At 40.0% G+C, this 17,388-nt stretch overlaps 1 protein-coding gene across 5 annotated transcripts in view; it reads right to left on the bottom strand.

The window, feature by feature from the left end:
• Positions 1–17,388, bottom strand: part of FNDC3A (fibronectin type III domain containing 3A) — a 139,427-nt gene that overhangs the window by 64,122 nt on the left and 57,917 nt on the right. For 4 of the 5 annotated variants that reach the window (XM_068419543.1, XM_068419558.1, XM_068419549.1 and 1 more), the window contains one exon: positions 1,230–1,306. In XM_068419543.1, the coding sequence (XP_068275644.1) occupies positions 1,230–1,306 (77 nt within the window). Of the gene's footprint in view, positions 1–1,229; positions 1,307–4,617; positions 4,687–17,388 lie in introns of those variants that run through there. The other variant, XM_068419577.1, reaches the window with a different exon arrangement.

Raw genomic sequence — 17,388 nt, 5'->3', positions numbered from 1 at the left:
AAGTTCGCTGATGATACCAAACTGGGAGGAGTGGCTGACGCGCCGGAAGGCTGCGCAGCCATTCAGAGAGACCTGGACAGGCTGGAGAGTTGGGTGGGGAGAAATTTAATGAAATATAACAAGGGCAAGTGTAGAGTCCTGCATCTGGGCAAGAACAACCCCATGTACCAGTACAAGTTGGGGACAGACCTGTTGGAGAGCAGCATAGAGGAAAGGGACCTGGGGGTCCTAGTGGACAGCAGGGTGACCATGAGCCAGCAGTGTGCCCTTGTGGCCAAGAAGGCCAATGGCATCCTGGGGTGTATTAGAAGGGGTGTGGTTAGCAGGTCAAGAGGGGTTCTCCTCCCCCTCTACTCTGCCCTGCTGAGGCCGCATCTGGAGTATTGTGTCCAGTTCTGGGCCCCTCAGTTCAAGAAGGACAGGGAACTGCTAGAGAGAGTCCAGCGCAGAGCCACGAAGATGATTAAGGGAGTGGAACAGCTCCCTTATGAGGAGAGGCTGAGGGAGCTGAGTCTCTTTAGCTTGGAGAAGAAGAGACTGAGGGGTGACCTCATTAATGTTTATAAATATGTAAAGGGCAAGTGTCATGAGGATGGAGCCAGGCTCTTCTCAGTGACATCCCTTGACAGGACAAGGGGCAATGGGTGCAAGCTGGAACACAGGAGGTTCCACTTAAATATGAGGAAAAACTTCTTTACGGTGAGGGTGACCGAACACTGGAACAGGCTGCCCAGAGAGGTTGTGGAGTCTCCTTCTCTGGAGACATTCAAAACCCGCCTGGACGCGTTCCTGTGTGATATGGTCTAGGCAATCCTGCCCCGGCAGGGGGATTGGACTAGATGATCTTTCGAGGTCCCTTCCAATCCCTAACATTCTGCGATTCTGTGATTCTGTAACCCAGAATTCAGTACAGGTCCTGCACAATGAGCTATTTGGGTCATGATTGTATTTTACGCTCAGAGGGCATCGAGTACATTAGGATCCTGAACTCAGCAAGGAACTGCGCTTGTTATTGTCATGTAAGTAGTTAATATATAACTAAACAGGCACATACACAGCATGACAAGTGTTCCATCACAGAGATACTACAGGACTTCTCCCCTTATTTACTTGCTTGACCACAGTGATTCTGAAACTTTACACATTAATTTACTGAATTATCTATTTTGGTTATACTCCCATAATTTGCATGAAAATAAATAAAATAAGAATCAAATGAAGAGACATACCTGTGGGGCATATCCAGGAGGCACATAAATAGTAGGCACTGAACCATTTGGGGACATCATTGGAACCTGAGCAGGACCTAAATGGGTTACAGAGATATTCATTACAGCATTGTTTAATAATTTGAGAAAGTTCAAAGAACATACTGAACTGCAAAGTCTCTGTGAAATACACAAAAGATAACACGGATAAACAAAGGCAATGAACTGTGCAGATAAAACTATAGCAAAGGGTGCTCTCGGAGACCTAAGAAACAGTTAGGAAAAAAAAAACACAGAAACAAAATATAAAAAAAAAAATCACCAGCACATATTTCTCCCTTCTAGGTCAGTAAGTTCACAAAAGAGCTTACGTCAAAACTGCTTAATAGGTGACAAGTCAAAAGAAGTGTCCCAAGATGAAAAGACAATAGAAAAGACTTTAAAACAGAAACAAAAAAAAAAGTATTTGAAACAAATTGCTGAAACCAGATAGTATTCAGTTAGGAGTTGTAAAGAAAATTAGTTACAGAATTGCTGCTCTGTTACTATGGTCTTATCACCTAAAGTGGTATCAGTACCACCTGAGTGGGAGGTGGCAAACAGGATGCTAACTTAAGGTCCCAGGGGAAAGCCAATGTATTACAAATCAGTAAGTCTACTCCTACAAATGGGAAAAGTTGTGATACCACGATGATCCTTGTACCACGCTAACCAGAAAGAACAGAGTTCGCAGACACTTGCATAACTATGACACAACAGGGGTGTCTTAAGGTGGCATTTGTTAGATAAAGTACTGCCTGGAAAACCTGACACCTTCAAAGAGCACAGGGACACTGTGACATACTTGGATTTTCAAAAAGGTTTTGACAATCTCTCTCAAAGACTCTTAAAGAAGTAATGCTGCCTTTGGTTAAACTGGGAAAAGGCCTTCTCATTAATAACTAACCAGCCTGAGAGTAGGAAACAAAGAGAAGTAACTGATCAGCTTTCAAAATGCCTAGAGCAACCAAAGGAGTCCCACAGGCATGAAAGGAGCCATCTGTTCAAAGTATTAACAAAACTTCTGAAAAAGGAAATGAACAGCAAGGTGACAAATTTTTGGTATGTTCTCAGAGAGCTGCAAAGAATCTCACAATACTCAATAATCAGATGATAAAAAAGCAGAAGTAGTGTTGGTAAGTGCAAAGTAATGCACCTGGACCAGAAGTATTTATTTACGGTAACAAGCCATAAACTAGCTGTAAATAAACAGACTATGGAGTTACTACATATATTTCTAAGGAGATACCAGCTGAGCCTTGTTCAGTGGCATTCGCAGAAAGGAACAGACATTAAAAATCATTATTAACAGAACAGTGAACAAGCAGAAAATATTATTATGCTATGGCATAAATCCACACTGTACCTCAATACCTTGAGCGTTATGTGCAGTGTTTGTCTCCACCTTTCAAAAAGAACACAGAGAACTAGAAAAGGACAAAAAAAGAAAAGTTTACAGTGGCTTTCCACCTGTTTATCAGGAAAGATTAAAGTGACCAGGATTATTCCACCTGAAGATGGTTAAAATGTAAAAGGACGAGCAGCAAAGGAATGGTGAAAGACCTGTAAAAATTCCGCACTCACAAACTGCCTAAAAATGGGAAGATAGAGCATTTACTGTTTCTCATATGCAAGAACCAGAAATATTAAATTAAATCACCAGGTAAAAGGTTTAAAATAGATAAAGGAATTTCTCATGAAATGCTAAATTGTGTAACTCCTTAAGAACATTGTGGAAACTAAAGGTTAGGTTCAGAAGAAATTAAAATAAATTGAGAGAGGCAATCCATTAAGAGCTGTAAAAAATACAAGTATTATATTTGGTTCCGGAAGTTAGAAAAAAGAAAGTTATTTCTGTGTGCCTGCCCTATCCTAATGCTCTCCCCTTTAGGATTCGATACCAGCCTCTATCAGAGCAAGCACATTGACTTACTCAGAGCAAGTCCAGGCTTCCCTCTGGACTGCCTACAGATGTCCTTACATTCTCATGTTTAAAATACACAAGGCAACAATCGCTGAAGTTTAATTATTAAAGGAAAACTGAAACACAATATAACCTGACCAGGTTTTGTGGCAAGTGCATAAGGTTGGGATTCAGACAATCCAGGCTGCGTTCTCCAAATTTCCAATTCAGTGTAGTGAAGCTACCAAAAGCACCAATGCAACTCTTAGTGAAGTTTCAACAATACTTCTGAAAGGGCATTCATAGTTCCACATTAATGTTTTATAAACTCAGTTAAGATCTGCAAACGGAAAGTACTAAGTAAATGCAAAGTACAGTATAGATTAGCATATCTCATTCTGATAAGTGAGAACTTGCCAGAAAAATAAAGATAACTATGTCTGAATGCCAAGAGAGGGGGAAAAAAGGAACAAAAAGCATTCTTTAAAAAAGTAGCATGTAATCCAACTTTATTGCACATACTATAGGGAATTCTTTAGAATAAGATATGGACGTTTTGAAATGTATTACCTAAAAAGAATCTCAGCTTTAGTCTCGATGAAGTGTTAACCCACAACTGGGGGGGGGGGGGGGGGGGGGAAGAGATTTTTTAAGAACAAGGTCTTAGTCGAAAGATTAACTGAACTGTGAAACAGCGAAGAACGTTAAGGACTACAGTAAGCTACAAATTGAGAACTGAACCTTCTTCAGGTCTTTTTGCTTAGCTGAAACTCAAAAATGTTTCAGTGGAAGTTTCTCCTGAGTATGAAGTGTTAAAAAGAAATGAAACGGAAGTGAAAAGCAGTGAACAAGATGCTGCAAAAGTGCTTTAGAGCATTAGCTTACAATAAATTCAAAAAAGTCAACAGTAATAGAAGCATAATTATTCTAAGTTGCCATTCAACCAAATAATGGTTTAAATTCTTACATGAGGGTGGATTTTACACACCTTGTACCTTTTATTGCTTACTTGTAGTTTTTCCATAATGAATATAAAACACTGACACTTTTCTTGAACTCACCATTTTAAACTACTTAAGTTTCAGGTAAATTGAGAATTAAGACCACAGTTACTTGAACTTTTTACAGCAAACTCAACATCCTCGGGGGATGAAGGAACTTTAACATGAACAGCTCGTATCTTTGTGAACTGGTGGCTGTCTGCGTTTGGCTTTTTTGTTTTGTTTTGCTTTAAACATCTAAAGAATATAGTTTAACAATCTTTTTAAAGCTTATTTAGTGCTTTAATCTCTCTTAACAAATAAAAAGAAAGCAGTTATCTCCAACCTAGTACAAAGGTTGATCCACAAAGCCATTTTTAGTACACCCATATCTAGCAGTCACAAAAATAAAGGTAATATATGAACTGAAAAATTATTGCAGTGTTAGAATAAAGTCAAATTAGTAGTTTGACAACTTGCATCCTACCTTTAGCATTTTAAAGTTCCAGAATTAATGAAAATATATTTTTAATATTCAAGCTGTAAGGGTGGAACTCTAATTTACTTCTGATTAGATTTCCAAGTGGCTGTGGAATGAAGTTAGACTGCAGGGGAATATTCTAGAAAATGAAAAGCATGGGAAAAAAAGTTGGCAGACTTTATATATTTTAATGAACATAGGGTCTTTACAGTGAAATTACTGACTTCTTGACAGAAAGCATATTACTACTTGCAAAAATTAAAAAAAGCTTTCCTGTATCTAAAGATAAAATGCTAATATGCTATAAAACCATATTTTTTTCCTTTTAAAAACAAATAATGTGAAAATCTTGGCTCTACTTCAGTGAAATACACTGCAAGAGGAAAGTGTGCTTTACCATGAGGTGACCCTGATTATCAAGTACTAGCAAACAGCAGCATCAGGAATTCGTGTTAAGCAAACACCTAATTTTCTATATTGCACATAAATGGAATTGACTTCATCCAAATAACTGTATTATGAATGTTGATGACTTGACCGTTGTTAAGAGGAGGTCTCGAATCTTCTATATACTTTTAGGTATACAAGTTCTCATATAAGAGATGGAAAAGAAGTATTGTGGGAGATAAAACAAACATGTATCTGTGCTTTATACTTTATTCTTGAAAAATGACTCATCAAACACAGTAAAGGTTTAACTCAACCGAACCCAAGAAACAGATGTTTCACCACACTTTCAAGTTTATTATTTTTCTTAAATTTGCTATTTTGCTACTATGAAAGGGAGAACTTGTGAAGTCTCTACGTAAGCTTTCTGTCCTAAGTTTAAAAAAAAATAAAAATGACCTAGAACTTGGAATTTGTGCCCTGAAACAGAAACTACATTAAAAAAAAAAACAACAATGGGAGGCATACCTCCCCCTCCCAGCAATAGCAGGTGAAGTTCTCCAACATGTCTATTTGAGCAGACTGTAAAAACCTCGTTATGTTCCTTACAGCTACCATAAACGTGTAGCAAAACTAACAGCGCTGCATAATTGCCAAGATCGTGACAAACTGATCTAAACATAGTAACTCCTGAAAATTTTGAGGACACCGCCACCGCTCGCCTGACAGGCGATTTCTTTTTATTTTAGCCATTAAGCATCGCTCCATTTTAAGTCGCTTATAAAGGCGCCCGGCAAAGGTGCACGCCGCGGGTGCCCAGCGCCCAGGCAGGGCTCGCTCACCGCCTCCATGAGCCAATACTCTTCCGGGGCAGCACCGCCCGCAGCCCTGCTCTTATAAAACCCGGGCTCGTAATGGCCTCCCGCCGTAGCGCCTGTCTGCTCCCCTCACGGTGTCGGGGCCACCGCGGCCCCCCAGCCACCCCCCCTCCGCAGCCCGGGCATCGCCCAGAGAAGGGTTTAGCACCGCTCGGATCCCCCGCATCTGTTTTTTTTTTCCAGCCACCGCAGCTCTCCCCCATCCGCCACTGCCGCAGGGGCTCTGCCCGCCGCGCCGCGCCCTGCTTTTGTGCTTCACCGCGGCGGCCGAGCCGGGCAGCGGGGAGACCTTACCGCTCATTTCGGGCTGGGCAGCGGCCGGGCCAGGGCCGGGCTGGCGGCTACTCCCCGGCGCGCCGCGGCAGGCGGGGCGGCGGCGGGCGGGGCGGCTCACTCAGGTGCGCGGCTGCCCGGCCCGGCCCGCTCCGCTCCGTCCCGCCCCGCGCCGCTGCGCTCCGCCCTGCCCGAGCCGCGGCTGGGAGCCGGGCCCGCAGCCAGTCGGCACACGGGGCGAGGCGGCCCCGGGCTTCAAAGAGTGGGCGCGGCGGCTTTTTGCGGGGCATCATCCCCACCGCGGAAGGCTTCCTTCGCCATCCCGCAGGCCTCCTGCTCTGGTTTTTACTGTAGCCTACCGGTTGTCATTGGCTGGTGTGATCCAAGTTCTTTAGCTGAAAGCTTTTACGTTAATTGGCATAATTAAGTGATAAAGGATTACTTCAGCCCAATCCTTCCATAGGATTTACCTTCAGCTGAACCGCTAATCAGTTTACACCTAGGAAAGGAGGTGCGCCAACAGCTCTGGTTGCAAACACACACTTTCTGGCGTGGCGTTTCGAACGCTGCCATGACTTTGATGCTAATCTATGTGGATACTGCGGCTCATGAACGCTGCTATACTTAGCATTAGTCTAATGTGAACGGCGATGAATCACTGTTATCCCCAGGAGGAAATAGCATTCAGGATTTACTGCCGCACATTAGGTTAACTATGGCTCTATAACCAAACACCCACACTCTGACATCATGCAGGCGATGATATGCATCGCTGACGCAAGCACTGACAGGATCAAACACAAAGGCCACAGGAGTTGAAACAACAGAGCGCACAGCTGACGTAGCAGCACACCCCTCTAACACTGACGGGCTGCAGTAAATCAATAGTCCCAGATGCCACAAATAGTTGCACCACTCTGCCTTTTACATAATGGCTAAGACTTCAAAGTGTTATTTTGGGCTCCCAGCAGCCACAGTTAATTACAAAAAAAAAAAAAAAATCCAGTAACATAAATCCAGTTGGTCGACATTTCCAGCTGCGCCTGGAAAATACTTCCAAATTGCTACTTTAGGTTAACAGGCACCAAAAAATTGTCAAAAAGAATCATCAGCTTTGCATTTACTAGGTGTAATGTAACCAAAGCAAGTAAGAACAAAAAAGAAAAGCAAATACAGAACTTACTGTTAGGCCTGAGCTGGGGAAGAGGCAGAAGAAGGAACTGTGAACACTGCAAGAACACAGGCGATCAGAAGACTTCAGTTCGCTATGCTGTCAATTTAACATATTCCTTATGCTCTAAATTCATCCTGACAAAACAATCCCTTCCCCCATCCATCTGTCTACTTTTGCCATCAAGGCTGGGGAACGGCAGCTGACAAAGCAGCAACATCAATTCAAATATATTAATTGGCTACAAAAATCGATCAGTAGACTGCAGGCTGGCAAATGCAAGGAAAAACCAAAGGTAAAACGTTCACATAGTTCCTTTCAAAAGCAGGGGAAAAAAAGCATTAATTTCATCCACAGCGACCTTGGAATAATGGATAAAAGAGCCAAAAGCTACGAAGCCTTACTACAGTGTTTCTAAAGATCACATCGTAATGAGATCCTGATCTTTCCCATGAATCCCATGAAACCATACATACATACTCAGAAAAAAGAGGATGTGAAGTCCCTTCTCACAGGCAAAGTGCAGAGATGACAGGTTCCTATAGCACTTTATCATCAATACAGCTATCGTTTTTCTTTTATAATGGCCTCATGTATGTTCAAAGGAAAAAGGTGACAATGGTTTCTATGTCCAAATGTTAAATATGCTTCCATTTCTAAACAATGACCACTGTGCAATTCTGTGATCAAAAGAGACTGCAAGCTCATGCCTTTGAACAGTGCAACTTCACAACATGAAGTTAAACTTGGGAGCTTGCAGAAGGATGATTTTAGTCTTTTGAAGTACTCCAACAGTAAAAGTTTTTATACATACTTTCTGAAGCAATTATGTGGAACAGTGATCAACTCTATCCTACTTCATTAACAAGAAGTACCAATGAATCAAAGATGTTAATGTGGAAATACAACACAGACTCTGTACTGTGCAGCCTAGATTGTTAAATTGCTCCGTTTCATTTGCTGTTTTAGGTTTAGACTTAGGGTAATTATTTAGTAACTATGTGGAAGAGTTATGTCAAAAGTGTTCTCTCTCCCTCATAGTCTTCCAATTTAAATATCAGGTGAACCATAAATCACTGCATTTCAAAGGAAGTCAAATGTGATATACCATTCTTAATGCAGCGAAGCTTTGATGAAAATGTTTTTATTCTTAGCAGGAAAAATAATCTGCAGTCATTCTAATCTAACTGCATCGCATATTTGCTTAGCTTTTTCCTCACGGAGAGACGAATTTCCTAGCACTTATGCTGGGCAGCACTGACCCACAACTTTTTCAGACTAGTATTTAATATTTGTGCATACTGCTTAATCATGTTCCATTTGATTCACAGCATTCAGGATAAACTACAATTTAACCATCTAACAGTTGTTACCACTAGAATTTGTGTTTTTCTAATCAGATGGGGTTTTTTTTGGCCATATAGCACTGCAGGCCGGAACGTTAAAAAGTTAAGCACTACTGCCGGTAGTTGGTTGTGGTTAAGAGGTGAACAGCACAAGCGAGTCTCAACATTTGGCAGTTCTTGGTGTGTAGACAATGGCTTCTACAAAAGACCATGTTGATTCAGAGAAGAGAGATCTTGGAAGGAACAAGCATCAACCTATTGTGTCCCCCCCTGCCTGGTTATGCCAAAAATGAAATTATGTAGTGTAATTACTTGTGAAGGCCTCTTCAGCATCATTATACTCATCTTATTACATTAATGAGTTATTTTTTCTGTGCATATTTACCTGGCTACATTGATTTGAAACTAGAGTGCAAAATTATCTGGCACGTTCTGCTATCTCAGAGCTGTCACTCAGAGAAATCCCCTCTCCTTGGTGCAAATTTCTTAATATTCCCCCTTCAAATTATTATACACACACACGTGTGTGTGTATATATCTACATACAAATTATGACTTGAATATGACTTATTGAATATTACTTATATGAATCTGATGTATTGTTAAAGAGAGTCCAATAGTATACATATAAATGCTGAAACAATTTTACCAAATTCTAGAGTAGGGTATTTTAAAACTATGGATGAAAATATACAGAAGACTCTGTGGATATAACAAAATTCTGTTTGTGCAAACTGTGATTGAGTATTACAACACATATAGTGTCAGAAACTCAAGCAAGAAATTAATACCAGAAAAGGCCACCAAGAGAAAATTCAGTGCCCAACTCAAATTTTTATTTCTATCCAAGGCAGACACCTCTAAAAATGTATTACTCTGAATTCCTAGAATTTACTAGTAACATGTACTTTCATTTGAAAACCTCTGAGTTGTTTAGGCTTCAAGCTAATTATATAAATGAATACAATGCAGATTCAGATGGTCCATTTAAAATAAAAACAAAACAGAACAAAAATTATTATGATTATAAACAGCTAAAGTCCTTCTAATATCTAAAATAAATACCACACACATCTTTCTTTAAAAGGGACCAATTTGGGAGTGGTCATTCCCAACTGGCAGACATAAACTAAGTTAGCAGGACGTGAGGTGGCTCAGCTTTCCAGGAATCCCATAATCCAGGGTTCTACATGATTTAGCAGAAAGAGGGAAAACTAGGTAAATCTAGAATGACATTGGCTCCACAACTAGAGTTCTAGGGTTCAAAACCAGGGCTAAATCTTGTTCTTAGTAAAGGTAAAGGTTAATGATAACTGCTGATTTAAAAAAAAAAAAAATCAACCCTCACACCAAACAGCTCTGTCCCACTGAAATGTTACTCTCTCAGATGTATTTTCTGCACTAGGTAAGCGAGTTTGCTGTTCCGGTCAGATGAAAAGGTCTTCTGTAACAATACAAAGAAATGGAAAGAGTTCAGTCCTACAGGACTTCCTCTCTTCACACTCACCACATACAATTATTTTTATGCACCTATTAGAGGTGTTCACTTGAGTCCACCAACAAAGATTCTACCAACATTACAGTTGATGCCAGTTCCACAAATGTTCAGATGTAGGTTTCTAAACAATGAAATAAATTTTGAAGTAACACTTTATTGCACAGCTTTGTTTCAAGTCATGAGTGAAGAAAAACAGTCCCTGAAGCTGACAATCCAAAAGGTGACATTTGTAATATGAAATCCTTCTGTCATGACACAAACTGTAGGGAACAAGCCCCAAGCAAATTACACAATCATCACATGACAAAAATGAGACATAAGACCAAACTGAAAACATCTGATGTTACACACCTTACACTTTGCAGCATCTAAAGCGAACACTTGGCTTCAGCAGGGTGATTCACCGGCTGCCTCTGGAGGGCAACTCTGTGCTTCTGCAGATTTATCAGGGAGCCACCTCATACCAAATGACACAAATCATTAAGCACAGACAGCATGTCCTCAAGTAGATACCTGGTTCAAGCCTGCTGTAGTCACTCTTCTGTCCAATTTCAGTAGAGTACATAAAGTTTTCTGAGAGTAGATTCCTACTGTCGGGAAAAGGTCTCCCTGTTCAGTTATAGCAGGTAGGCTAAATTCTGTGCTATGCACAAGCAGATTAACCCCACAGTTTGCTCCTGTCTATGAACACCAGACTATGGAATAACCTGAGACACCTCTGCTGAAGATGGGCCACTAGAAACTGGAATGCAACACACTAAGCTCCTGTCCATGCTAGAGACGCTTAACTCCTTTAATTCAAGAGCTGCTAAATGGAAAATACCGAGCCAACCTTTAAAAAGGGAACCAGAACCCCAGACTTCACCTAAATCATACATTACATCAACAGAAAAAGGCAGATTGCCTTCTTGTGTAGTCTTCCTCTAGAACCTTATCTTTTTTGAGGTGAAGATGCCCATCTCCAAAAGATGACATGGAGAAAAGCCTAAACTCAGAATACCCCAGAGCCTCATGGCTAGGGGACTCTGATAGAATAGGAGCTACAGGCCCAGATTCTGTGGTACTTCATAGAGCTAAAACCTCAGATCTCCTCGATTCTGGGCAAGTGCTTTAACCAATTTCCTGCTGCTGATACTGTTTGCATGTGGGGGTAAACTTAATACAGCGCGAGTAAACAAACAGCCTATCTTTCTTTTTGGAGAAAGAGAAAGGCAACATTTATCCACTGTCTCTGTATTGTCTCTACTCTGGCACATCTTTGATGTCTGGCTTCTGGCTGTCCCCCTGCAACCTCATGTTTTGTACAATTACAGGCATGTAGGGAATGCCATGGTCAAAACAGGAGAAGCAATGGATTCCATGTGCTTGCTAGGAATAGATAATGATTCAGCGGGTGACCTGGACTGTGTCTGAGACTTCTGCAGCTAAAAGCTTCTGAAGTTAGAACTAAGGTGGAATCCAAACACCCTGAACATTATCCCTTGTGACTACAATCCATTACAGAGACATACTTTTCTGTCTTTTCACCAATAACAAGACAAGCCTATGAATGCAGCTACAATAGGGGATGCTCTGAAGACAGTGGAAATAAGAGTTTGACTGAAAAACTACTGATCTTGAAAATTCTTAATAGCATTGCACCTGCCATGATAAATACTTAAACATTCAGATTAAGGCTTCTGATTCTGCTAATGACTTAAGGTCAACACACAAGAATTTTCATGTTCAAAAAGCTTTGCAGAAATTTAGGCCCAAATTAATTAACCCAAAATCAGGGTACACATAAAAAACCTGATGTTCTCAGTCAGACTTACCAACATAGAAAGGCATCATGCTTACTACCAACACCTGCAGCCTCTTCTGTAGTGACATATTTCTACTACCGTACAGATCACTAAACACCTTCAACCAACTCCTACTGCAAACCTCACATTTTACTGTTGAAAGTGACTCAAGTTTTTTTCAGGGTCTGGGTTAGCTAGAAAAAAAAAATCATCACAGGCTGACTAATAAAGGCTTTAAAAATTTTTATTTAAATCTTTTAAACTTGTTTTAGCATTTGAAATTTAGAATTTGGTCTTTTTGGTGTTATATGTGACAAAGGCTCCTTGATTCTTCACAATGAGCTCTTTACAGATCCTTTCAACAAGGAATTATTTTCTCCAAATCTCAAGCAAGTTACCACACAGGGAAACTATGTAAGCTCAAACATTAAGAGCATCTATGACAAAAGTTGTTATCGATAAAAAGCTTTCAACAACGCTAATAAATATGTATTATCAGAAAGAAAGTATCTGGTGTAGCAGGTACCAGACACAAAGATAAGCCTATGCCATTTCAGTGTTCTCTTCAAGTTCAATTTGCTCTGTAACCAAATACGTTTTAGAAAGTAACATACCCACTGCTTTGGCAGCCAAAGTGAACTCAGAGCTGGAAAGAACTATGCAAGGAATCTACTTACCTGTGCCAAACAAGAGGCCAGGGATGAAACAACTAACTTGGCTCAGACATATAAAAGTTGTCATTCCAAACCAGAAGAAAGGGAAAGAGACACATGCATATGGTGGAGCTTCTTACCATCATTATGTATGGATCAATATATCCCTCTACTAAGGAGCTGAGACAAGAAAATTGCTTAATAGCTGGAAAGTAAATGTGTCCTTTGTGCAGAAACCTTTTTATTGCTTCACTACTGTCTGGATGCAGGAGATGTAAATTTTCTGTGCTGGACTGTCAAGGACTGAAAAAGACCTCATGAATCAAATCTATTCACCTGCAATTGCAGCTTCATTCCTCTCCCCCATTCTCATACATCAAGATCCATCATAAATGGATTCTACGTAAAAGCATAGAGACCAATCTTAAAAGTCAGTTCTTTCACCCATACATCTCCCACTGGAGAGCTGTTCTAGAGCACTGCTCTCCTATACAGCCAGAAGGTCTCTTGTAATTAGATAAAAGTTATTCACAGCCATTTGACATCCAGCTGGGTTCTAAACCAGCTCTGGCATTAACTATTAACTTACTTTTTTTTTTTTTTAAATACTTGGTGTTTACTTACCTATTCCTAAAAAAACTCATTCTTAGCCAAACAAACTAAGCTCTTCTACTCTCCTTTTGTAAAATAAGCTTCTTATTCTCCTGAATAACCTAATAGCTCTTTTCTACAACACCTGGAATCAGCTTAATTTCATCTTTTGTAAACATGAATTATCAAATTACAATTGCGGTCTCAGCAGAATCCTGTAAAATGCTACTAAATGTCCCAAGCTGTACTAGCAACAACTGCCCTGCTGCATTTTATGATCACAATAACCTTTACTGATACATTACACTGGAGATAATACTTAACTTGTGAGTCAAATAGCTTACCTGCTTCCTCCTCCTCCTCCTTATCAAGTTTCAAGCGAGGAGATCCCCATTTATAATTATTAATCTTATGCAAGACCTTGCATTGTATATAACTGCATTTCACCCAGTTCAGGGTAGCATTCAAACACCACTCCTTTAAACAGTTAATGCATGTTCTTGTTGATCTTTTACCGCTTCTGGAATAGAGATTTCCTATCCCATTGGAGTTATTTCAATGATCAGCTTTGCTGAAATGCCAAGTATTTCTAGAATATCTTGATAGCTGAAAGATACCTAAGTGCATTGTTTCCTAAGTGATTAAGAAGGGATATATTTACATTCTAGGCTAGCTGTACATCATGCTTTAGCATTCAATCCTTTCCTATTTCATCCACAAATTAGAACCTTAAAAAAAATAACAAGTAAGGTTATATTGACTCTGCTGAAGCTCTTTAGAGATAGAGATCAAAAAACATTCTGTACTATGCTTTGAATTTTGCAGCATGGAGACAGGTAACATGCAGGTATCTGGCCCCAAGACTCCACTGCATACCTGCAGTTCTTTACACCTGCATTCTCTAGTCCTTCCATTTACTTCCCACTGGCCTTCCTATCCCCCAAAGCTATATCCTATATAGACACAATCTTACCTGACATTCAGCCTCTTTTTTCTATGTGGCACGTTCCCAGGCACTTCAGACCTCCTGTTCAGCTCTCTGAAGCTGCACAGAAATGTCTACCTGCCAATTTACTACTTGTCCAGATGCAGCAGCACACCACCACCATACAACAAGATGATCCAGCAACATACATTTACGTGCTTCTGAAAAGAAGTCCAAACTCAACACCCTTCTACTTAACTACTGTCACCAAGATGAGATTAGATTCTTTCCCATCAAAAATAATGGATCTATTTTTCAGATGAGAAGATGAGGCTCAGTAACTAAAAAAAAAAAAAAAAAAAATGACAACACACAGAAATTCTATGAACATAATGGGCAGCTGGAAGGCTATTATGGGCAAATCAGTGCTCTGGATGGTGTTTTAAAGACCTGTCAGAGGATGACCTGGGGAAACAACCTTCAGATAAAGCTGTACGGGCATATGAATAAGATTCCGAGTCTAGTATGTGTCATATCTTTGCTGGAAAGGAACCCAGGGAAACTTGAGAGTGTGTACAGCTGCAATTAAGAGAAAAGACAGGGTATTTCCAAGGTATATTTTCCTCCTTTTTATGCAATCTTTCTTTGTGTAAGAATTAGAAGGGTGTACTAAGTATAAAACCACACCTTTTACAAATATTTTATTGAAAAGACTACATACACATCATGTCGGATTTACAACCTGTGTCGAAAAGCACTATTCTAACACACACGGGCCAGAAGTCCACAGTAAAAAGTGATCAAGCTGTCAACAATCAATGTCAAAACCTCATGCTTGCCAGTCCTCTTGTACCCATTTGCAGTACAAGTCGGGGAAATGAGTGGAAGTTAGGCTCACACTAGCCAGTCCTCTCCATCTCTGTTCATCATTTGCTGATACTCCCTTTTATTTTTCAGCTCTCTTAGCAGGTGATTTTTAAAACTCATTCATGCTAGAAGAACTTTAACTGGTTCCAGTTGCTCAGACTGCCCTTGTAACTTACTAAATGTTTTCACTCATTGATGCATTGCTTAGTCACCAGATCCTCCCCAAATTTGTGGTGCCAGTAGTGTTACACTAAATCAGAGGTAGTCACTCTGCTTTTGACCCCTTACTATCCAATTTAGAAAACAATTCTCTTTAAGAAAAAAAATAGTTTAGCTTCTCAAATTTCCAAACTCATCCTGGGCTTCAGGCACTCCAGGGATCTGCCTGCAAGACAGTTTTATTTGTGTGTACTATCTTTTGAAAAATACAAGTAAAAAGTCAGATGAGATTTCAGATTTAACTGAATTTAAAAGCTAGGTAATAAGTTAACTTACTTTTTTAAAAATTGGACAAAACAATTCTGTGCCTGATCACAAAATGAGAAACAAAATATATGAAAAGCATAACAAAAAATAAGAATAGATGCAAACTTAAGTATGTTTCATATGATTTTCTAAATCTACCTGCTACTTAAAGAGTTTTACTTAGATGTCTCTGGGCTGCGTAAAGCATAAGAGCTAACTCTGTCAAGAGAATGGTGCCTTTCAGAGCACAACCTCTTCAAGGCTAAAGCAGACGAGGATGTAACACAGTAGCACTTCACTTAAATGCTGTCTTTCAAGAGACTATCTTAAATGCAACTTGGGGGAAAAACATTATTATTTATAAGAATTATAAGAATTATTAATTATTAAGAATTACTAATGAAGCAATAATATAGACTATCGGTTTGGCATTCATAGTTCTTATTGCAGCTCTTTCTTCGGTTGCCTTGGAACGCCCGTCCCTTCTACCTATGAATACAACTGTCAAGATCATTCAAGGGAAACACAATATACATGGTATTTATGAAGATGGCTTACATGTAGAGCACCAAAGGGAAAGGATAAGTGAAACTGCTGGAGAATGCGCTACTGGAAAAACAAACTGAGAACAGGCACAGGAGATAAACTAAGTGCTAACAGAACAGCTGATTAATCAAAAGGGAAGGAAGGTGTAGTCAGCTTCTCTAGCAGCTCTAATACCATGAAGTTGAGACCCATCTACAAGTTATTGGGTGCTGTACAGTCACTTGAAAAAATCTGAGGCTCTTTGGATGGTGTCCTAGGGCATCTGCTCCAGACAACTGCATTTTCTGGAAAGCTCTTTGCAATGTGGCAAAGAGCTGCTCTTTGCAAAAAGAAAACAAGAACAGCACTGTGGAGAGCTGTATTTACTACTAGTGAATTTAGCCCTTCCAACTTTATTTGAAATCCCATGTAATTACACTGTTTCTTAATGGCTTTAAGTGGCTGAACTTACATGCTTGTAATTGGCCTTTAACTTGCATTACACAGTAGCTGTTTATATTTGTGCACAGCTAGGCTGTATGTTTGCAATGACCTTGTTATCTTTTTCCTTCCTTTCCCTCATTTGGATAGTAAACTGCTTTAGATGTAGAACAGATTGCTGCATGTCTGCAAAAGGAAGAAGGGGAAAGGAAGTTATATTACCATTATTTTAATGAAGTTAAACAGTGTCATGATCATGTAAGTCGTGCAAGCTGACAAAACCTCAGTCATTTAACAGACAGTTAAAAAAAAGACAACTATAATCATTTACTATTAATAACACATGCACAGCCGTATCTATCAAGCCATGCGCTGCTGATTCATCCATTAGAAAAAAAGCAAAACTAAGAACAGAATAAAAAAATCCCTGGATTCAAAGTTGCAACATTCAGTCAGATATTACATTTAGGCAAGAAAAGTGTACCTGGACCCACGCAGACAACACAGTAGCCTTGCACAGATGAAAATGAAGGTAGACTAACCTTCTGGTCTCTTTCTGTTGCTACCTTGGCCCTCTGTCTATACAACAACTTTAAGCATTGAAGGAGAAAGCATGGAGGCAGAACAATGGCAGGCCCTGTAAGCTGCTGGCGTGGCTGTGGCAGCCGGGGCGCGCGTGGGGAACTTGCTGTGTCTTGAAGAACTCTGGAAAAATAATGGCCAGGAGAGCTGCTCCACAGCCACAAAGACTTTGGTTTCCTTCCCAGTCTGTCTGCCACCCTTCACAACTAACACGTGCCTGATAGTGGTCCACGAGATAAGGCAGCCACAACTACTTTTTGGAGTCCAAATAGAGCAACAATAAATCAAAATTAATTCAAAGCCATTTCTTCTTTAACAGTAATTCTTTGATAGAAGTCTGAATACTTTCACAGCTACAGCTGTACATCAAGGATGTAGCAATACAATTTGA

The sequence above is a fragment of the Nyctibius grandis genome, chromosome 2, assembly GCF_013368605.1.
Source record: "Nyctibius grandis isolate bNycGra1 chromosome 2, bNycGra1.pri, whole genome shotgun sequence".
Taxonomy (NCBI): domain Eukaryota; kingdom Metazoa; phylum Chordata; class Aves; order Nyctibiiformes; family Nyctibiidae; genus Nyctibius; species Nyctibius grandis.
Note: the sequence above shows the minus strand (reverse complement) of the source record. Positions and strands in the feature narration are given on the sequence as shown.